This window comes from Rana temporaria, chromosome 3 (genome assembly GCF_905171775.1).
Source record: "Rana temporaria chromosome 3, aRanTem1.1, whole genome shotgun sequence".
NCBI classification, from domain to species: Eukaryota; Metazoa; Chordata; class Amphibia; order Anura; family Ranidae; genus Rana; species Rana temporaria.
In genome coordinates, this window is record NC_053491.1 from 453,638,166 (window position 1) to 453,661,095 (window position 22,930).

Consider the following 22,930-nt stretch of genomic DNA (forward strand, 5'->3'; position numbering starts at 1 on the left):
ATACGGTCCAGCGGACCGTTTCCACGGATAAATCCTCTCGAGGATTTCCGCGGATTTCTATGCGATGGCGTGTACACACCATCGCATTGAAATCCGCGCGGAAATCCTCTGGCGATGACGTGTCGCGCCGTCGCCGCGATTATGACGCGGCGACGTGCGCGACGCTGTCATATAAGGAATTCCACGCATGCGTCAAATCATTACGACGCATGCGGGGGATCCCTTCGGACGGATGGATCCGGTGAGTCTATACAGACCAGCGGATCCATCTGTTGGGATGGACTCCAGCAGATGGATATGTTCTGCATGTCAGCAAATATTCGATCTGCTGGAATCCATCCCAGGGGAGATATATCCGCGGAAACAGATCCGCTGGCGTGTACACACCATAGGATCTATCCGCTGAAACCCATTTGCTGGGATTTATCTGCGGATGGATTCTATGGTGTGTACGGGGCCTAAGAGGGGACAATTTGGTTGGTTGCAGGCTGGTCGGTAAGTTGAGCCGGGAACTTCTTTGGTTTTGTTTTAATGCTCCTTGCCGGCTGCCACACTGCAAAAATGGTACAAGAATGGTTCGAAGAACACAACAGGTTAGAGGTGTTGACTTTTGGCCTTCAAATTCTGCAGATCTCAATCCAATTAAGCATCTGTGGGATGTTCTGGAAAAACAAGTCAGGTAAACAACAATGCTAGGAAGCATAGTCGTGTACAACAACTAACTAATCTATATTTCACTATTGCCCTGTTATAGCAGTGATTTCTAGCAGCTTTAGGTAAAATGTCCATCTACTGAAGCATATCCTCAGTCTCTAACCATCTCTTGTATCATGTCCGCAATCTCTGACCATCTCTTGTATCATGTCTGCAATCTCTCACCATCTCTTTTAGTATGTTCACAATCTCTGACCATTTCTTGTATCATGTCTGCAGTCTCTGACCATCTCTTGTATCATGTCTGCAGTCTCTGACCATCTCTTGTATCATGTCTGCAGTCTCTGACTATCTCATGTCTCATGTTTGCCGTCTCTGATCATCTCATGTCTGTAGTCTCTGACCATCTCATGTTTGCATTCTCTGACTATCTTATGTCTGCAGTCTCAGACCATCTCTTGTCTCATATCAGCAGTCTCTGACCATCTCATGTTTGCAGTCTCTGACCATCTCATGTCTGCAGTCTCTGACCATCTCATGTTTGCAGTATCTGACTATCTCATATTTGCAGTCTCTGACCATCTCATGTCTACAATCTCTGACCATCTCTTGTCTCATGTCAGCAGTCTCTGACCATCTCTTGTATCATACCCATAGTCTTTGACTATAACAACCAAATACAATCACTATTATTCTACCTGTAGTAGACAGTGGATGCCTGGAATCTCATTGGTTGGTATGGGCAACACAGACATTTTACCTTCACTTTTTCCCTAATCTTAATTCAGAAAGAAAGGTATTGAGGTCATTGATGGATTGCAGATGCAGCACATCTATTGCCCGGCAGGCAGTATATAATTACAGCGCCCTTCTGGCAGGGATCTTAGTACGAGGCTTGATTTGGCTTGCAGCTGTCTTATTCTTGTTAGGAGACATTTTATCCTGTGCCTGCTGGTGTTTGATCTTCTGTCTCAGGATATCATAAGGAATGCCCAGTAACAGCAACAGAGAAAGAGAACCACAGCAAACCTTGGGCCCGGCTTAGCAGAGTCTCTCCTGAAATGCTAATGAATCAGGTTAAGATTTTGGTAAAGAAAGATTCCAACGTAGTTATTTATTTACTTTAAATCAGTGATCTCCAAACTGCGGCCCGCGGGCCAAATGTGGCCTTTTGCTTGCTTTTATTCTGACCTCGGCACTGTTCTTCTCACTGATATGAGGCACTATTTCTCCCACTGACACCATTGATAAGGCACCATTCCTTACACCGACACCAACAGTGGGGCATAATTCCTCCCACTGACTCCACTCATGAGGCACCATTCCTTACACCGACACCAATAGTGGGGCATAATTCCTCCCATTGACTCCACTGATGAGGCACCAATCCTCCCACTGACACCAATGATTGGGAACCATTCTTCCCATTAAAACCAATGATGGGGCACTATTACTTCTACTGTTACCAACAATCGGGCACTATTCCTCCCACTGATATAAACGATTGGGCACTATTCTTCCCACTGACACCAGCATTGGGGCCCTATTCCTCCCACTAATACCAATGATTTTCTACTCCCACTGGCCATAGTCTTGCCCCCCCCCCCCGAAGTCTGAAGACAGGAAAATGGACACTTGTTTAGATAGTTTGGACCCTTTGCTTTAAATGGAACGCCAGTCACACTTGGCCAAATACATATGCAACGGGTGTACACAGTAACAGAAACTCTAAATTACTATCAAGGGTCTAATAAGAGGGGTCAACCCCTTGACTCTCGTAATGTAAAGAAGCCTATTATAGGAAATATATACTAAGCACATATTTTTGGAGACCTGACTGTGATAGACTCAGACTCTCTTATGTCTAAAATCATCCTATGACCACTAGGGGCATAGGATGAACTGAAGAATGATATCTTGGACTACCTGAGATGGGATTATTATGTATGTATTATCCACATTATATTCCGAGATATCTGTAGGACTATTTTAAGTTGGCTGATTCTGAACTCAAAGGGTTAATTGTAGATGTGACTCTTTCATACTGCTAAAATGCTAATGCCGTCACCACCAGCCATCTCTCTATTCTTTGTGCTAATTGAATCTATTGTGTGTGAAGATGCTCTGTGTTTACGCTTAAGAGATTGTGTAGTGTATAGCAGATAATGAGGAGCCGGGGCGTCTAAATAGTTAGATAATTAGCTCATGTTAATTATTGTTCTGTGTCTGGCTATTGTGTACATTGATTGCCCCCTGGGGCTTCTGTCTCATTACACATAACAGTCCTTCTAATCAAGCTATTGGACCAATCCCTGCTGACTCATTTTCAAGTCCTCATTTGCATGGCTAAGGAGGACCTGAAGGAGGACTACATGTATTTTACAATTGCCCAATAGGAAAGCGGTTGTTGGGGGCGGGATGTTCCAAATTCTGTATAAAAGTGTGTTGTGTACTTCCAATAAAGGTCTACCTGTTTGAACTTACATAAAGCCTGCCTGGTGTTTGTTCTAATGTTCTAATGGAGCCTTGGATGACCGAACCATCAGACGTTGCGATCTGCAAGCTGACTCAATAGTAGCAGAGGAGTGTCGGGAGAGCGGAAGCGAGCGAGCAAGGTTCTCGTTACACTGACAAACACACTTGTTGGCCTTCCAATTACCGGTTCTTAACCATGGAGTTGCTCTCCTTCTTTGCAGATATATAATGGCCTCCTCTCTTCTGCTAAGGCTTTGCATACGATTGTAAAGGGTGTCTGTGGGCATTTGTGCTTATTCAGCCAAAAGAACATTTATAAAGTCAGGTACCGAAGCTGGATGAGAGTTCCTGGTTCCTGATTGGAGTTCCAATTTATCCCAAGGGTGTTCAGTAGGGTTTAGGTCAGGGCTTAAAGTACAGGCCATTCTACACCAAACTCATAAAACTATTAGCTAGATTCATGTAGAGTTAGGTCGGGGTATCAGTAGATACGCCGACCTAACTCGGAATCTGCGCCGACCTAAGTTTAAGTGTATTCTCAAACAGAGATACACTTAAACCTATCTAAGATACGATGGTTTGCGCCGTCCTATCTTAGGTTGCAATATTTAGGCTGGCTGCTAGGTGGCGCTTCCATTGCGGTCGGCGTAGAATATGTAAATCACTAGATACGCATATTCACGAACGTGAACAAAAAACATTTGATCAAAACACAGGGGAGGGGATGTGAATTGTGCACTTTTTTTCAGAAGCAAGGACTTTGGTTTTTATCTGGAAGTCTGTTGTATTTCACTGAACAATAAAAGGATTGCTCAGAGCTGGATTAACTCTGTGTGACAAGACTGGGCACAGATGATAGGAAATCTTATTCTCTACATTGTGACATAAAAATACATTTTTTTTTTTTTTTGGTGTTTACATCCACTTTAAGAAATTCAAGAACAGATGAGAAACAAAGTAATCAACATGTATCAGTCTAAAAAGGGTTACAAAGCAATTTCTACGTCCCCCCCCCCCTATAGTTCTACTTTACGTCTGAAATGTCTACTATGTAACAGCCAGGGAACTCTGATGACCCAATTATTTTCCTAGTAAAAAAGATACACTGACAAAGACTGTGAGGTTTCATCTTGTTTATTGAACAATTCAAATACAAGCCTTGTTCCTCATGACCACAAGGTTACAGAGAGGCCTTGGTCTACCGCTTTGATTGTAGGGGCAAGAAGGGAAGCCAGAACACAAAGCATTAGGGGGTATAATAAGGCCCTTGGCATAATGGAGGCTTTCTGTTTACAAGGGGGTATAAATGACAAAGATGTCTCAGATGTTGGGTCGACGGCTACCGAACCACCCCGGAAAACATAGATCATTGGGCCCTGTGCTTTACACTGTCCACGTGCATGCATCACGTTCCTCTATGGTGGGTTTATCATGCATTTGGAGAAGCAGACAGGAGTCAGGGGTCATTGTGATAATTACGAGCAGTTCAGCTCCCGAGGGCCCATTGCGAAAACATTACCCAGAGAACATCTGCTGTAGCATCCATGATGGGCCCCCGTCATGGGCGGCTGTTGTAATCTGCATTCAGCACCAAATAAAAATAAAAAGTGGTCCTATGCTGTCCCATTTGATGTAGAATTCCGTTTAAACCTTCATCATGAATGTTGCTATTTTCACTGGCAAAGCTTTCAGATTGTTAAGAGAAGCTCAGTGCACAATAAGCCTCCGTGTACATAAATTTGGGAAAGAGGGGGTAGGGTAAAAGGGAAAAAAAATCTAAAATGCAAGTGCAGTAACCATAGCAGTTGATGTTAAATCACTCAAAGATGAATTTTGATTGGTCACAATGGGTAACAGTATCTTGCATATTGCTCTTAAGCCCCGTACACACGATCGGAACTTCCGTTGGAAAAAGTCAGACGGACTTTTTCCATCGGAAATTCCAACCGTGTGTATGCCTAGGGTGACTACGTGTCCCGGATTGCCTGGGACAGTCCCGTATTTTGCAGGTCTGTCCCAGGTCCCGGGCACCTTCATTCCAGGACAATACAGTGTCCCGGAATGAAGCTGACACAGACACCCCCCCCTCCTCTATCTGTTGCCCCCAAAAAAGGCCACCACATCGCCGCTTTACTCACTGACAGCACTTGTCCTGGCTTAGAATGTCTGGAGAGGCACAATCCCCGCCCACTGCTTGTGATTGGAGAAATCATAAATCCCACCTCTTGCATCTAATCACAGCCGGGCAGTGTAAAGCCAGTGGGGAAACATGGTAAAACGGGTCTCGGCCAATCAGGACAAGTGCTGTCAATGAGTAAAGTGGCGATGCGGCTGCCTATTTTAGGGGCGTGATCAGTTCTTCTGGGTAGAGCGCGCATCCGCTGCCCCAGCTGTGCTGTGATTCATTACAACACAAGCAGATTTTTGGGAAGGGGGTCCCTGAATGGCCGTTTGGGAATGCGGTCACCCTATGTATGTCCCATCGGGAATACCGATGATTTCCATCGTAGTTTAGATAGAGAACATGGGCTAGATTCAGCATTGAATTACGCCGGCGTATCTATAGATACGCCGCGTAAATTCAAAGCTGCGCCGGCATATCTTCTTTCTGTATTCAGAAAGCAAGATACGCCGGAATTAGGCTAAGATCCGACTGGCGTAAGTCTCTTACGCCGTCGTATCTTAGGGTGCATACTTATGCTAGCCGCTAGGTGGCGCTTCAGCCGTTTTCGGCGTAGAATATGCAAATGACCTAGATCCGCCAATTCACAAACGTACGTGAGCCCGTCGGATTTTTTTTTACGTCGTTTGCGTAAGGCTTTCCCGACGTAACGTTGCTCCTGCTTCTATGAGGCGCACGCAATGTTAAGTATGGACCATCGTTTGCGTAAGTCGTTCGCGAATAGGGCTGGACATAATTTACGTTCACGTCGAAACCAATACGTCCTTGCGGCGTACTTTGGAGCGATGCACACTGGGATATGTACACGGACGGCGCATGTTCGTAAAAAACGTCAATCACGTCGGGTCACCACCCATTTACATAAAACACGCCCCCCTCATACTCATTTAAATTAGGGACGCTTACGCCGGCCCCATTTACGCTACGCCGCCGTAACTTAGGAGGAGGCAAGTGCTTTGTGAATACAGCACTTGCCTCTCTGATTTACAGCGGCGTAGCGTAAATACGATACGCTACCGTAACAATGCGCCGCCCTACCTGAATCTAGCCCCATGTTTTTTTTTTTACTCCAATGGAATTACGTCGAAATTCCGATGTGATTTTGGTCGGACAAAGGTCCGATCGTGTGTACGGGGCTTAACTCGATACATCTGTAATTACCGGAAAATTGTTATTGTGGTAGGACTATGTTACGGTGTGGATTAAATTCTGCACATAGCCTATTGGTTAGGTCACAAGACAATTAAAAACAATTTTAATATTTATATATATATATAACCATTCTTTCATCTATAATATAATTCAAGGACAGTACACCTGATGGATATTCAGATAAATTATTGCACAAGTAAAATATTGTTTAATAACACTGTTCAAAAAGCACTTAGGTCCTGCAGATCTTAACAACCAATCAGAGTCTAGTTTTTCGCCAAGTCTTGCACGCAGGCTTGCGGAAACATAATTATGATTAGTCGATATTACATCACAGTTCTGTTGTCTGTTTGGTAATGCTAACAGCAAAATAAACTACACAATGAAAATGACTTGACTGCAGGGTTTATGGTCAATGTCCAAGGTTTGTGCCATGTTAGCGCTAGCAATCCAAGGCAACCATTAAAGGGGTTGTAAAGGTTTGTTTTTTATTTTCTAAATAGGTTCCTTTAAGCTAGTGCATTGTTGGTTCACTTACCTTTTCCTTCCATTTCCCTTCTAAATGTTTATTTTTCTTTGTCGGAATTTCTCACTTCCTGTTCCTCCTCAGTAAGTTTGTCCCCATCATCCAAGCCGTTCTGGCTGGGGGTCAGCGTACTTGCCCCGCTGGGATGTAGTCCCAAGGGATGGGGCGAGCACGCTAACCAGGGCAGGACTTAGGGTGGTGGGCTTGAGTGTTGATTAAAGGGGCCCCCTGGAGCTGAGAATCGGGGGGGGGGGGTTTGAAGTTGTTGAGCGGGGGGCCTATCAAGGTTGTTGAGCGGGGGGGGGGGGGGGGGTGCCGATTGTAGTTGTTCAGTGGGGGGGTGGTAGCGCTGGACGGACTTCTTTATCCACAACTGCATGGCACTTCTTGCTTCCTCCTCCCATGCTGCATGGCTCTTATTGCTTCCTTCCTGCCGGGGCCCCCTATTGGCCGGGGCCCATGGGCTTGAGCCCAGTCAAGCCCAATGGTAAGTCCGGCCCTGACGCTGACTAACCCCCAGCCAGAACAGCTTGGATGGTGGGGGCAAGCTACTGAGGAGGAACAGGAAGTGAGAAATTCAGACATAGAAAAAAAAAAAATTAGAAGGTGAATCGAAGGAAAAGGTAAGTGAACCAACAATGCACTAGCTTAAAGGAACCTATTTAGAAAATAAAAACTAACCTTTACAACCCCTTTAAGAAGAAAGGTCACATTTTGCTAGCTATTAAAAAAAAAAAAAGCCTACATCTGATTGGTCACATGTTGTAGCCCTTTTATTTTCACTGGGGCTTACATAATGGAAAGTGAGAATCGACCAACCAGACAGCTAGCGTTCATCTTCAGAACTATGCTAGCAATGATCGGCCATTATGGGAAAATGGTTTCATTTTCTTTTGGATTGATCTACATACACTGGTTAAATTTATACATGTATTGATAATTTCACAAAAATAAGTCACATGATGAGTGGTAAATATATATTGTGCCTATAAAATTATTTGGGGGTCGGGTGTTCTGAATATAGTGCACATACACGTATAGATATATATATATATTTTTTATATAGATCTCTTTATATATTATTTGGACACATAAAATATATAGATTTATAGCTATATGACGAAACATTGACAGCCATTCATTATATGATATATGGTGACACCACTTGGCCAGTTCTTGGCTTGCCAGCCATTGTGAAACTGCACATCACATCACGCCATGTGTAGAGTCGTACTGTATAGTGGCTGAGTTATGACAACCAAAGCAATATCCCATAGCACCCAACACACTTGCCACCACCCAAGGTTCATCCCCTAAGTACATCTTAAGCCTCGTACACATGAAGGTTTTCCCGTTGGGAAAACTGCCATGAGAGCTTTTGGCTGGGAAAACCGGCCGTGTGTATGCTCCATCGCAGTTTTCCAGACAGGAAAACTGCCGGAAAGAAAAGGGTACCAGCTCTCTTTTTTTCCCGCCGGGTTTCCCGGCATTTTTTAACCCGGAAGTTTTCCTATGGGAAACACTGCGATGGAGCATACACACGGCCGGGATTCCCGACCAAAGCTCTCATGGCAGTTTTCCTGTCGGGAAACCCGGTCGTGTGTAGGGGGAAAAAGTTACCGAGCAGGTTCTCGGTTTTCCCCTCGGGTTTCCCGGCTGACTTTTTACCACCTGGAATCCCGTCCGTGTATATGAGGCTTCAGGCCCCGTACACACGACCGAGGAACTCGACGTGCCAAACACATCGAGTTCCTCGTCGAGTTCAGTGTGGAAGCCGCCGAGGAACTCGGCGGGCCGACTTTTCCCATTGACTAACGAGAAAATAGAGAACATGTTCTCTTTTCGGCCCGACGAGTTCCTCGTCGGCTTCCTCGCTGAAAAGTGTACACACGACCGAGTTTCTCGGCAGAATCCAGCTCCGATCGAGTTTCTGGCTGAATTCTGCCGAGAAACTCGATCGTGTGTACGGGGCCTTAGGGTTTCTCCTTAAAACTGGAGGGTCAACATCTACAACCTCTGTGTTGGGAGGATTTGCATGAATAAATTTCTTACAGGGCATTTTTTCACCTGGAACTTGGTGGAACTCAGTTCCACCACCTCTCGCTCAGGCCCTCTGTTCCTGCTGACCACTATTACTTGAAAACACAAAAGTCCGGCTATGCTTACAAGTGACAGCTTGTTCCTCAACGGCTCCCACAGATCAGATCTCCTGAGTGGCTCCCACTGAGTGAAGGATGGGGACAAGGGAGATGCAGGTACACAGGGTGCAGTGCAAATGCCCACATCACCACTAAATGATCTCCCCACAAGTGAGAGAGGTGGAGCCAACTACAGTATGTGGGGAGGTACTAGAGCTGGCTGGGTGCTTCAGCTTAATACAGCAACAAAAATAAGACACGTGGAAGATGGTGGAGCTTTTAAGGAGGCAGGGAGAAGATGCATGCAGAGGTCAGAGCTGAAGAGTGGTTAATGTGAGATGTGGATGGGGGATGCAGAGGTAAGCAGCTGTGGAAGAAGGCTGAATTCTGCACACTGTGTGTAGTGCACCGCTAAACTCTGCACTCTGTATGCAGCGCACCCCTGAACTCTGCACTATTTATGTAGCACACCCTGAACTCTGCAGTCTGTACATAATGCACGCCTGATATTTAATGACCCTGTTAAGGCCCTCCCACTGTTGAGATTTGACCAAACCCACTATTTGATGCGGTTTGGAGGGTGTGTATAAGGGATGGGGGGGGGGGTCGTGATTGAGTTCCTGTACCTATTTTCCGAGAAAAAAAAACCCTGCATAGAAAGATTGCAGATTGGCATCTTTATAGCTTCAATATGGTTACTATAGGTGGGGTTAGAAGGTTTAGGGAAGCAATGGGCCTGCAGGGAAGGTAAGATACTAAAGGCAGCATCTGGGGTAACGTGAGGTCGAGTGCTGGTGTGTACTGCTCAATATACCGACTTTTTCTCCTGAGATCATGGTTGGAGGGCATCAGGAAGGCACTTTGGAAGCCCCCTTTTAAAAGCTCCGTGAGCACTGCCAACACACTCCATATTGCACTCTATAAAACCAGTAAAGGTTAAACTATTTAAAAAAAAATTTAAGGCCCACTTGAAGGGAAACATTCTAGCTATGGCCATTCATCATGCTGCAGCTGAAGTCATTTGGTCAGTGTGGGATGGGTGCTGGAATGAATGTTTGAGGGAATTCATTGTATTTGCTTCTTGGGAGGACTGTAGCATTTCAAAGTTCCAACTGAAGTTAAGAGTTTGGTCGGGGTGGACAACAGCTTCACTTTTTCATACGTCAGCCTCATAGACAGCCCAGTTCAAGTAACCTTGACCCTGATGACATGTTGGTGTAGGACTGGACAGTAAAATATGGCTTCCACTTGGCCTACGTGGCCTGTAGGCACCTAGCTCCCAGCTGGCTGGCATTGCATGGTAGGTATTACGGTTCAGCACCTGAAGAACTGCCCAAGTGGACTCACCCAGTTGTGTGTAAAGGTAGCAAGTATCACATATAAAAACTGCAGAAGTTTCAAACTGGTTGGTAGGGGCAACAAACTCCAACCAGTCGAGAGCTTTTCTCTTCTAAGCTGCCTTAGCAAAATGGCAGCTGCGGCCTTATGGGCTGATAAGGGTAGCAGATGTTTTTATCTCTTCCGTTTTTATACAGGGTGTGTATCATGGGATAGTTTAAAAGCAATGATAAAAAAAATGATCATGAGGTGGACTAATCTGTTTAGTCCGACTTAAAGGGTTAGTCCATTCAACACAGTCATGGGTAGACACATAGTGGGCTGAAAGACTCACTGGCCTGTTACATCTCTAAAGGGACACCCATGGCAAGATCTGCTTGTTACTTATAACCGTAACTATAATATAAAATAACCAAATATCCAGCGAATAACATGAAACTGACGTAGCGGATAGGCGGAGCTGGGAATCATGACACAGAATTTGCCTCTGGTGTCCTCAAGAGATATAAGAAGGCATTTCATGAACTGACCTGTCCACCGTGTGCGCCCATAAATTAAATATCCGTTTGGGTGGACTTACCCGTTAAAGGGGCACCGTGGCTTTGGCATGAGATGGGGTGGGGGGTTGGTTCCTTTAGGTTCTGACATACACAGCATCACAAATAAATACAACATACATAAATCTCCCTCAATATATATATTAGAAATATGTATATATATATATTTATATATATTATATATTTATATATACATATCTTTATATCATCAAACACTATATACAAATGGACATGCGGAAAGGGAAAGAAGGAGGGGTCACAGCATCGTACAGAGATGAAAAATGCCCCCCAAGTTGAAGGACTTCAGGGTTGGGGGGTGGAACATACAGTACATACAAGAGGCAGGAACCATCACATTGATTGATGTCAACAATGTCCATAAGTGTGAAGTGGTTCTACAACCTATGATTGAGTGTGAGTGTAGTGATGTCACAGTAATGAGACAATGTACAAAAACTCCCCTGATCTTCGCACAGGTGGACTGAGGGACGGTGCAGTGATGTCACAGTTTGCCGCAGTTTCTTGTTTCCTTGCCGGAAGAGCAGGAGAGTCGGCGGGCGATGGCGATGTGATGTCACAGTGATGTCACAGCTCACTGCAGCGCTCCTGCTTGCTGTAATGGTCAAACTGGTTCTTCCATCGCATCATGTAGGCACTCCAGCGGTGGAATTCTACCTTCCACTGGCGTTCAGCTTCATCGATGTTATCTGCAGGGGGGGGGAGCAATGGAGGGAGGATACAAAAAAAGGAGGGAGGTGGGACAGAGACAGAGGATAAAGAGAGGACAGAGAAGAAAGAAATGAAAATCACTGCTTTAAGTCTCAGGTAAGTTTCTTATTTTTCAAAATCAGGAGATAAAATGGTGGATAGGTTGGATGTTGATTGGCCTGAAATTCAGTAGTCTGAGGCAGAAGTAGTCTACATCTATTGCCACATAATATCATTTTATCGTACAATCTCCTTGTGTAGATGGCCAAATGCCACATGCTTTTAGGTGCATTTAGCTTCTGGTTTAAGATGTTTCTGAGCTCCTTCACGGACCTGCCGACCTCCTTCTGATCTGCAATAAGTTACATAGTACAGTGGAACCTCGGATTGCGAGTAACGCGGTTAACGAGCGTTTCGCAATACGAGCACTGTATTTGAAAAAATCCTAACTTGGTTTTCGAGTGTTGTCTCGAAAAAATGAGCAGGATTCAGGCAAAAGCGGTGTGTAGTACTGTGTTTGGCCTGAGGTGGGGGGGGGGGGTGCTGGTGCCGAACTGCGCCGATTGCAGCCGATCTGCGCAGTTCGGTAATGCTCGGAAAGACACGGAAATACTTTGTTCCCGAGCCTTTCTGAGGTTTGCCGAGGTGTCCTCTGGCCTTTCCGGCTGTTTCCGAGGCTCTCCGGCCCCCCCACCTCTGGCCACATGCAGTATTGCATGCCATTGAAGTCAATGCGGAACAAATTATTTTCGTTTCCATTGACTTCAATGGGGAAACTCGCTTTGATATGCGAGTACTTTGGATTATGCTCGTAATCCGAGGTTCCACCCACTGTTTGTGTGGTGGGATATCTGCCCTAAACTCAAAAAAATTGATTATATATATGTATATATAAAAATAAACATACGATTACTCTGTTCGCCAAACAGCCAAGAAAAAAGGCGCGGCTTACCAGATGTGATGGATCTCAGGTTATAGAGATCATATGGGCACACACAGGAGGGATCACTCAGGCGAATACCGTATGTCTATGGATTTATCCAGTATCAGGATCCTTCCTCCTACAGCTGCCTTGTGCTTCGTTGGGCCCTTCACAAGGCAACTTCTGCTCATGTGATATATTATAAAAACTAAAGAAGTACAGTACTCAATTCAGGGTTTTTATCCACAGATGATAAAGTACTGACATCCAACAAAGACAGTATTCGCTATATTAAAAAAACACATCCGTGGCTCAAGCCAGCCAGCTGGTGTGTGGTGACGTCAAGTCCTGTAGCTCCACCCGATGCGTTTCTCCGTATTAGGCATCGACTGGGAAGGGAGGCTAAGGAGGAAGGATCCTGATACTGGATGAATCCGTGCACATACGGTCTTCTCCTGAGTGATCCCTTCTGTGTGTGCCCATATGATCTCTATAACCTGAGATCCATCATATCTGGTAAGCGCCGCATTTTTTCTTGGCTGTTTGGCGAACAGAGTAATCGTTTGATCACCTGAAAAGTCCGTCTTCACTGATTTGCACTGATCAAAGCACTTTCTGGACTAAACATATAACACTGCAATTATTTAATCATAGCACATGTTTGTACAAGTGGAACCATGGATTACGAGCATAATCAGTTCCAGGAGAATGCTCGTAATCCAAAGTACTCGCATATCAAAGCGAGTTTCCCCATTGAAGTCAATGGAAACAAAAATAATTTGTTCCGCATTGGCATCAATGGCATGCAATCCTGCATGCGGCCAGAGGTGTGGGGGGGGTGCCGGAGAGCCTCAGAAATGGCCGAAAAGGCCCGAGGACACCTCGGTTGACCTTGGCAAACCTCGGAAAGGCTCAGGAACAGAGTATTTCTGTGTCTTTCCGAGTCTTTTCAAGCATTACCGAACGGTGCCGATCAGCTGCGATCGGCGCCGTTCGACTTTAGTGCCCCCCACCCACCTCAGGCCAAACGCGGTACTGCACACCACACTCCTGCTCGTTTTGTGAGACAACACTCGCAAACCGAGTTAGGATTTTTTCAAATACAGTGCTCGTATTGTGAAACGCTCGTAAACCGCGTTACTCGCAATCCGAGGTTCCACTGTATCTGTTTTTAAGCAGAATAAGTTTGTTTGGGTTGCGCAAATTAATTTTTTTGTACAAATAAGTTACATGGGGCTCTTTCACATTTTAACTTGTATGTAAAGGAAAGCATTTGGACACTAACAAAAGTCCTAGTACAATGGGAAAATCGCTTTGATATGCAAGTACTTTGGATTACGAGCATTCTCCTGGAACGGATTATGCTTGTAATCCATGGTTCCACTGTACAAACATTTGCTATGATTAAATAATTGCAGTGTTATATGTTTAGTCCATAAAGTGCTTTGATCAGTGCAAATTAGTGAAGACGGATTTTCAGGTGATCAAACGATTACTCTGTTCGCCAAACAGCCAAGAAAAAATGCGGCGCTTACCAGATATGATGGATCTCAGGTTATAGAGATCATATGGGCACACACAGAAGGGATCACTCAGGAGAAGACCGTATGTGCACGGATTCATCCAGTATCGGGATCCTTCCTCCTTAGCCTCCCTTCCCAGTCGATGCCTAATACAGAGAAACGCATCGGGGTGGAGCTACAGGACTTGACGTCACCACACACCAGCTGGCTGGCTTGAGCCGCGGATGTGTTTTTTTTTAATATAGCGAATATGTCTTTGTTGGATGTCAGTACTTTATCATCTGTGGATAAAAAACCCTGAATTGAGTACTGTACTTCTTTAGTTTTTATAATATATCTCATCAGCAGAAGTTGCCTTGTGAAGATCCCAACCAAGCACAAGGCAGCTGTAGGAGGAAGGATCCCGATACTGGATAAATCCGTGGACATACGGTCTTCGCCTGAGTGATCCCTTCTGTGTGTGCCCATATGATCTCTATAACCTGAGATCCATCACATCTGGTAAGCCGCGCCTTTTTTCTTGGCTGTTTGGCAAACAGAGTAATCGTATGTTTATTTTTATATATACATATTTATAATCAAGGAGTTTAGGGCAGATATCCCACCACACAAACAGTGGGTGGAACCTCGGATTACGAGCATAATCCAAAGTACTCGCATATCAAAGCGAGTTTCCCCATTGAAGTCAATGGAAATGAAAATAATTTGTTCCGCATTGACTTCAATGGCATGCAATACTGCATGCGGCCAGAGGTGGGGGGGCGCCTGAGAGCCTCTGAAACAGCCGGAAAGGCCAGAGGACACCTTGGCAAACCTCGGAAAGGTTCGGGAACAGAGTATTTCCGTGTCTTTCCGAGCATTACCGAACGGTGCCGATCAGCTGCGATCGGCGCCGTTCGGCTTTAGCGCCGCCACCCACCTCAGGCCAAACGCGGTACTGCACACCGCACTCCTGCTCGTTTTGTGAGACAACACTCGCAAACCGAGTTAGGATTTTTTCAAATACAGTGCTCGTATTGTGAAACGCTCGTTAACCGCATTACTCGCAATCCGAGGTTCCACTGTGTCTGTTTTTAAGCAGATTAAGTTTGTTTGGGTTGCGCAATTTATTTTTTGTACAAATAAGTTACATGGGGCTCTTTCACATTTTAACTTGTATGTAAAGGAAAGCATTCGGACACTAACAAAAGTCCTAGTACACAGTCTCCTAGATTTGCCAACACTTGTGTAGTGCAAAGGGCCTACCTGAATGGATATGTTCTATATGGCTAAAGGTATGTGAACACTCCTCCAAATGATTGACATGGGTGCACTCCCATTGGTTCCTGGTGCACCTGACATGGGAGGTGCAGCGCTGTCATGTGACAGCGCTATACACTACGGAGTGCAGCGCGCTCAGGATGGCCAAATAATTATCTTTTCAGTCATAATTTTAAATGAATATATGAAAAGTGACACGATTCATGCACTGTCACCACCCGGATTGAGATGGGCTGCCTGATAGAAGCGATGCAAGGATCTATGAGGTGGATTTGCCAATCTGCCTTTCTTTGTGAGTAGCAATACAATCGTTTCTATTAATTTCATTCCAATATATAAAATTAAGAAAAATCTTTTTTCTTTTTCGTTAATTTGGCTGTAGTTGAGATCTCGGCTAGATGAGGAGGAGATCTTAAGAAAAGTTATTTTTATATTTTTATATTTTAATCATTTCCCTTATCCAAGATGGCCATTAAAGCTTCAGGGATTCTGGGAGCTCAGATGGGGGCGGTACCCTCTGTGTTAGTCAGATATAAATTGCGGTGAGTCAGTACGCCGCTCGTGCCCCTGGACGAAGTCTTCTAAGACGAAACGGCGTAGGGTAGCGGCGTGCTGACGTCTTTAACCGCATACTCCCAGTTGATGGTGGCTTCACATGTGGACTCTCTGATCAGAAGTGCATTCTTTGATCAAAAGTGCGAGTTAAAAACCAGGATTTGGCTATCATTTGCTTCTGCTTGCAGATTTTTTTTCCCCTCTTTTTCTCTGACACTTTTTAAACAGCTTTTTTTTCTTTTCCTTTCTGCTAATTAAGGGGAGGGTTTAATTGTTCACAGGTGTGTGTTTGTTCACAGGTCTTCACAGTTGAGTACAAAGTGGCTGTACAAGCTCCCAGAGGAGCTGGCTCCCAGTTGATGGTGGCTTCACATGTGGACTCTCTGATCAGAAGTGCATTCTTTGATCAAAAGTGCGAGTTAAAAACCAGGATTTGGCTATCATTTGCTTCTGCTTGCAGATTTTTTTTCCCCTCTTTTTCTCTGACACTTTTTAAACAGCTTTTTTTTCTTTTCCTTTCTGCTAATTAAGGGGAGGGTTTAATTGTTCACAGGTGTGTGTTTGTTCACAGGTCTTCACAGTTGAGTACAAAGTGGCTGTACAAGCTCCCAGAGGAGCTGGCTCCCAGTTGATGGTGGCTTCACATGTGGACTCTCTGATCAGAAGTGCATTCTTTGATCAAAAGTGCGAGTTAAAAACCAGGATTTGGCTATCATTTGCTTCTGCTTGCAGATTTTTTTTCCCCTCTTTTTCTCTGACACTTTTTAAACAGCTTTTTTTTCTTTTCCTTTCTGCTAATTAAGGGGAGGGTTTAATTGTTCACAGGTGTGTGTTTGTTCACAGGTCTTCACAGTTGAGTACAAAGTGGCTGTACAAGCTCCCAGAGGAGCTGGCTCCCAGTTGATGGTGGCTTCACATGTGGACTCTCTGATCAGAAGTGCATTCTTTGATCAAAAGTGCGAGTTAAAAACCAGGAGTTTGAAACAGGAGGTAAGACAGGAGTCTTCATTATTTTTTTCAATCACTGATCCAGAACAAGCTTGCAGCTAATAAAGTTGGAACTTTTGCTATATTGATTCAGCGGTGTAGCAGACGCTCTCATCTTAGTCTGCTCACCCCAGGGATAGTGAGAGCAGGACGCTCTCAAACGAGTCGGCTCTCCCCAGGGATAGTGCAGCCAGGCAGGGTCCACCACACCCCCCTAGCCAATTGATCCAGGGTTGCACCGATCGCCGTTAAGGGGTCAGGAAGGAATTTTTTCCCCCGATCGCTGCAGATTGGCACAGCACGCCTGGGGTTTTTCGCCTTCCTCTGGACCAATCGGGGAGAGAAGACTCAACGAGTGACGCCTCACTTGGACAGTCTTCCACCCATCACGTCCGGCGTCTCGCGGCTCTTCCCGCATCCGCGCCAGACCAGGCCTCATTCGCGGCCACCGCAATTAGGAAAGACTGACGACAATGTGACTGGCGACAATGGCTAATCTGCGATACTCTGCGGACTCTATTCGGGGTCTGAGACAATTTGCAACAGCATTACCAGCCGTCACCAAAAAGGCCTTAAAAATAGAGCAACTTTTGAGATTCGATCGTCGATCGACCATCAAAAATTTTAACTATTTAACCCAGCTCGAGCACATATCATGTGCTTTGATCAACACAAGATCGGCAGTAAAACACCGATTAGAAATCCACGATTTCTTACTACAAAACGATCTAGACTGCCTCTTTATTACAGAAAGCTGGCTCTCAGACGACTGCAACACCATTCTCGGAGAATTGGTGCCAGAAAACTATCACATTATAACGGAAAACAGAATAGGGCAAAGAGGAGGAGGCCTGGCGGTGATCCACAAGAATCGCATTACAATCACTAAGCCAGCCCTTCAAAATCCTCTTCCATTCATGGAAACCCTTACTCTTCAACTTCAAACTTCCCCCCAGGAGACTGTTCACATTCTCCTCTGCTATAGGCCACCTGGGCCAAAATCGCAGTTTTTGCCATCATTAACGGAGTTTATATCCACTTATACCCTTAACAGCAAACACCTTTTGCTGCTCGGGGACTTTAATCTGTGGGCCAACTCCGCACAGGATCCCATTGCGGACGCCTGCATTGATCACCTGGAGGGATTAGGGCTACAGCAACTTATAAGCGGGCCAACACATGCTTCAGGTCACACACTCGACCTAATTTTCAGACAAAATCTGAAAATAAGCATTTTAGAAAATGAACCATTGCCATGGACAGACCACCATGCAATTAATTTCATAATCTCCAAAATTCCCCCAGTGATAAAAGCACCCAAGCCCGTGACAATACACTGGCCTAGATCTCAGAAGAAGCTCCATTCGGAACTCTTCAAATCTACCTTGGGAAACAGAATCAAAACAATCCATCCACATCAAACAGCCGCAGATACACTGGATGCCATAAACGCAGCCCTGCTACAGTCAGCCGATTTAGTAGCACCGAAACGCAAAGCCTGCATCCGAAAAAGAAAGTCCGGCTGGTTCAACAACCAGCTGTCGCTTCTGAAGCAAGAGCGCAGAAGGGCGGAAGCCGCCTGGAAAAGAAGTCCTGCAGAGGATAACCTCATCATCTACAAGGCAATAACAACACGATATCATAAAGAAATCTTCAAAGCCAAGAAACATCATTTTTCTATGGCGATTAACAGCGCCCTAAACCGCCCCCGCGAACTCTTCAAGATGGTCACCCAGACCATGAATCCAGGATGTCTTGAAGTCCCCAACTCTGACACCCAAGAGTTCTGCAATGAACTATCGGATTTCTTCATCAACAAAATTGAAAGAATCCGGGAAAGCATCATGCAAAACAATACCCCCCTCAACCCCACCGTCAATCAACCACAAAACACCCACAGAAACGCTCTACAATCAACAAAGTTCACTCTGGAACCGATCTCCATCGATACCACAAAAAATATCATTGGTGCTTTGCGGAACAGCACATCGCCCAATGATATCATCCCCACCAAACTGCTGAAGGAATGTGCCGACATCCTGGCACCACCCATCACACAGCTTATAAACCAGTCATTTAAGGAAGGCACAGTGCCATCCCTGTTGAAAGAGGGCACAATCCAGCCCATCTTGAAAAAACCTAACCTGGATCCCAAGGACCCAACTCACCGCCGTCCCATAACAGGCCTAAATGTTCTCTCCAAGATAATGGAGAAAGTAGTGGTACAACAGCTGCAACAGCATCTAGATACCCACAATCTACTAGATCCATTACAATCAGGCTTCCGTCCCGGACACGGGACAGAAACGGCCTTACTCAAAATATGGGACGATGCCCTCGAGGCCGCAGACGAAGGAGAATCTTGTCTCCTGGTTCTGCTGGACCTAAGCGCAGCCTTTGACACGGTAGACCACAAACTGTTACTAATGCGACTAGCCAAGGTAGCAGAAGTCGCAGAAGGTGATTTACCCTGGTTTTCTTCCTTTCTTGAAAACCGATCACAAACAGTTAAATTGGGTTGTTTCACGTCGGAAAAGCGCACGGTGTCATGTGGAGTCCCCCAAGGATCCCCCCTGTCACCGGTGCTTTTCAACATCTATCTTCGCCCTCTCTTTGATATTATCAGTAGCCAAGAACTACTCTATCACTCTTATGCAGACGATACGCAACTGTATTTTCGCATCTGCAACAAAAAGGATCATCATCTCAGTTTAGAGAAATGTCTCTCTTTGATAGAAAACTGGATGACTAAGAGTTATCTTAAACTCAACAGTTCAAAAACAGAACTCCTTATGTTTCACGCCAGCCGAAAGAGTCAACTGGCAACAACCTGGACACCCCCGCCCATTCTGGGCCAAATCATCACCCCTAGCTCCAAAGTCAAAAGTCTCGGGGTCATCTTCGACACCTTCATGACAATGGACGCACAAATAGGGTCAGTAGTCAGCGGAGCGCACCATCTGTTGCGCCTACTACGCAGTCTTATTCCATTTATCCCCAAAGAAGACGTAGCAGTCGTGGTGGGAACAATCGTGAATTCCAGACTAGACTATGCTAACGCCCTGTACCTCGGACTCCCAAAGTACCAAATCTCCCGTCTGCAAGTCGTTCAGAATACGGCCGCCAGACTGGTGACTGGGAAAAAAAAATGGGAATCAATCTCACCTTCGTTGAGAACCCTTCACTGGCTGCCAGTAAAAGACAGAATTGCATTTAAAGCACTCTGCCTGACACATAAGTGCATCCATGGGAAGGCTCCGCAATATCTTTGCGACAAGATAGAACCTCACAATTCGAATCGCGTTCTGCGATCCACCGACCAAAATCTGGTCAGGGTACCAAAAACCAAATACAAGTCCAAAGGAGAAAGAAGGTTTGCTTTTCAGGGTCCTAGACTATGGAACGCTTTACCAACCAGCATTCGGTTGGAGGAAAACCACCTGACTTTCAGAAGACGGATCAAAACTCTGCTCTTTTGATGTCATGAGACACGAACAACTAGCGCCCAGAAGCGATTCAGTTCGCATGCGCCGCGCTTTATAAGTTTTTTCATTCATTCATTCATTCATACTGTGTCCCGGAGTGAACGGGTTGTGCTAGCCGGCCGGCTAAATTTTCACAAGCAAATTTTATCTACTTTCTTGTAAGTGTGATTTTAATTTTTTTTATATAATAAACTGCTATATGGATTCACACTATGTTAGCTCTTTTCCTTCTCCATATTGGTTTTAAACTACATTAACCATCGGTCCATTGTGGGAGAAATCTTGACTCTTGGATATCCTGCCACACAAGCCCTTGGCTGGGGAGTAAGCCATCTGCCATCAGAAGATCTCTAGTTGGGATCTTTTCCTCTGGTAAGGGACAGTGTGTTTGAAAGGTGGAGGTGTTTTATCTATCCGTGCACTATTCTGAGGTCTTCTTGTATTGATGTCACCATCCACTTGAAGGAATATGATAATTGACTGTCAGTAATCGTCACCAGATGCACGTTTTCATGTGTTCCAATGATAGACTCAATTTTATTTCACTTTATTTATTTTTCTATTTGTTTAATACACAACTATTGGGACTGTCTCATTTCACCATTTTGGGCAACTCATATTGTTCCATGTGAATTTATCTTATCTGTATCATTTCACCAAGCATCACAGATATTTGTATGTTTATATTAGTTGCGCAGCTTTTACATTACTGATGTGAATGTATAATATATATGTAAAGCACTGTGTAAATTGTTAGCACTATATATAAGTAAACCTGTATTTTACCCATTCTAAGCAAAGTAACCCATTCTCCTTTCAAGAGGCAGTCAATAGTTGCTTTCTTTGCATTGCTTCCCTGCAGACAGAGTTCTCAGAAATACTTATGCCGCGTACACACGATCGGACATTCCGACAACAAAACCGTAGATTTTTTTCAGACGGATTTTCGCTCAAACTTGTCTTGCATACACACGGTCACACAAATGTTTCTCGGAAATTCCGATCGGCAAGAACGTGGTGACGTACAACACTACGAGTTGAGAAATGACTCCGAGCATGTGTGGAATTGATTTCGAGCATGCGTAGGATTTTTGTGCGTTGGAATTGGAAACGGAAACACACGGTCGGAATTTCCGACAAGAACTTTTGTTGTTGGAAAAATTGAGAACCAGCTCTCAATAATTTGTTGTTGGAAATTCCGACAGCAAATGTCCGATGGAGCCTACACACGGTCGGAATATCCGACCAAAACTCACATCGAACATTTGTTGTCGGAAATTCCGATCGTGTGTACGCGGCATTAGCATTATCAGGGAAAGGGCGAGTCTCCTTCTACTTGCACACACTGCAGTGTTTGGTGCTTGAGTGGCCATCTGCCAGCCCTGAGCTCTGCCATGTGGTAGTATGTATAGACCTGTATAAGATTCAGATTTATTGGAATGTGGCAGGGCTGCCTGAAGAAGCCTAGTATTGACTGCTTTAAGTGCCTCCTATAAAGTGAACCTGTCTTACCAGGATTGGTAATGACTGATACCACCATGGTTCCATTTCCATGGTGCCTGTCCTCTAGTTAACGCCATGTAACACTATTTAGTTATAGAAGTCCATGATGGATGGAAGATTCCTTCCCCAGTGAAACAATTGCTAACATTTTACTTACACATCCTATGGAGTCACTATATTGTTGCCCCAACCAGTAATATGTCGCTACATCAATGCTTTCATGCTAATGATGACGTTCCTAAAGGGTTTACAGCAGTTTTGGAGCCATTTCCACTAGTAATAATGAAAGTCTAATTTTCGTGATCCTGTTGCTAGTCTTACTGCTGATAGAATCAGCTGTTTAAAATGGCCCCTAGGCTCTTGTCCCACTTCTGTTCGGCTGTTGTACGATAGCAGGTGGTCAAAACCTAATGGTGTGTTCACCAAGACAGGCCTAAAAAGTGTCTTCGGCCACATATAGAATGAGGTTTCCTTTTGAAATACTGTATGTGTAAGCTTTTCAGCCCAATCACATGCTAAAAGTGACAGCTCTTGTTGCTTTATCATCTGTTCACTCAGTTTTTCTGAATAAGAAGCATCAGTGATGTCACTGCCCTTCAGTAAATAGTTCTCACACTAGGTCTGTGTTCTCAGGTATATCAAGTGTCAGTGATGTCACTGGTCTCTAGAGAATGGACAGACCAAGTTCTCATGAAGTGTTAGTGATGTCACTGGTCTCTAATGATTGGACGGTCTGTGTCCTCAGGAATATCAAGTGTCAGTGATGTCATTGGTCTCTAGTGAATAGATGAGCTGCATTCTCAAGACTATGAAGTCTCAGTGATGTCACTGGCCTCTAGTGAATGGATAGGCCATGTTCTCATGAAATGTATGCGATTGTCACGGTCTCTAGTGAATGGACAGGCCATGTTCTCATGAAGTGTAGGTATTCGTCACCGGTCTCTAGTGAATGAATGGACCACGTT

At 44.9% G+C, this 22,930-nt stretch overlaps 1 protein-coding gene across 4 annotated transcripts in view; it reads right to left on the reverse strand.

Annotated features, from left to right (window-relative positions):
• Positions 1 to 10,083: 10,083 nt before the first annotated feature.
• The window catches only part of ACHE (acetylcholinesterase (Cartwright blood group)), a 194,260-nt gene continuing 181,413 nt past the window's right edge, over positions 10,084 to 22,930 (reverse strand). For all 4 annotated transcript variants that reach the window (XM_040346677.1, XM_040346674.1, XM_040346675.1 and 1 more), the window contains exon 4: positions 10,084 to 11,729. In XM_040346677.1, coding sequence (XP_040202611.1) covers positions 11,608 to 11,729 — 122 coding nt within the window. In that variant the 3' untranslated portion in view covers positions 10,084 to 11,607. The remainder of the gene's footprint in view (positions 11,730 to 22,930) is intronic.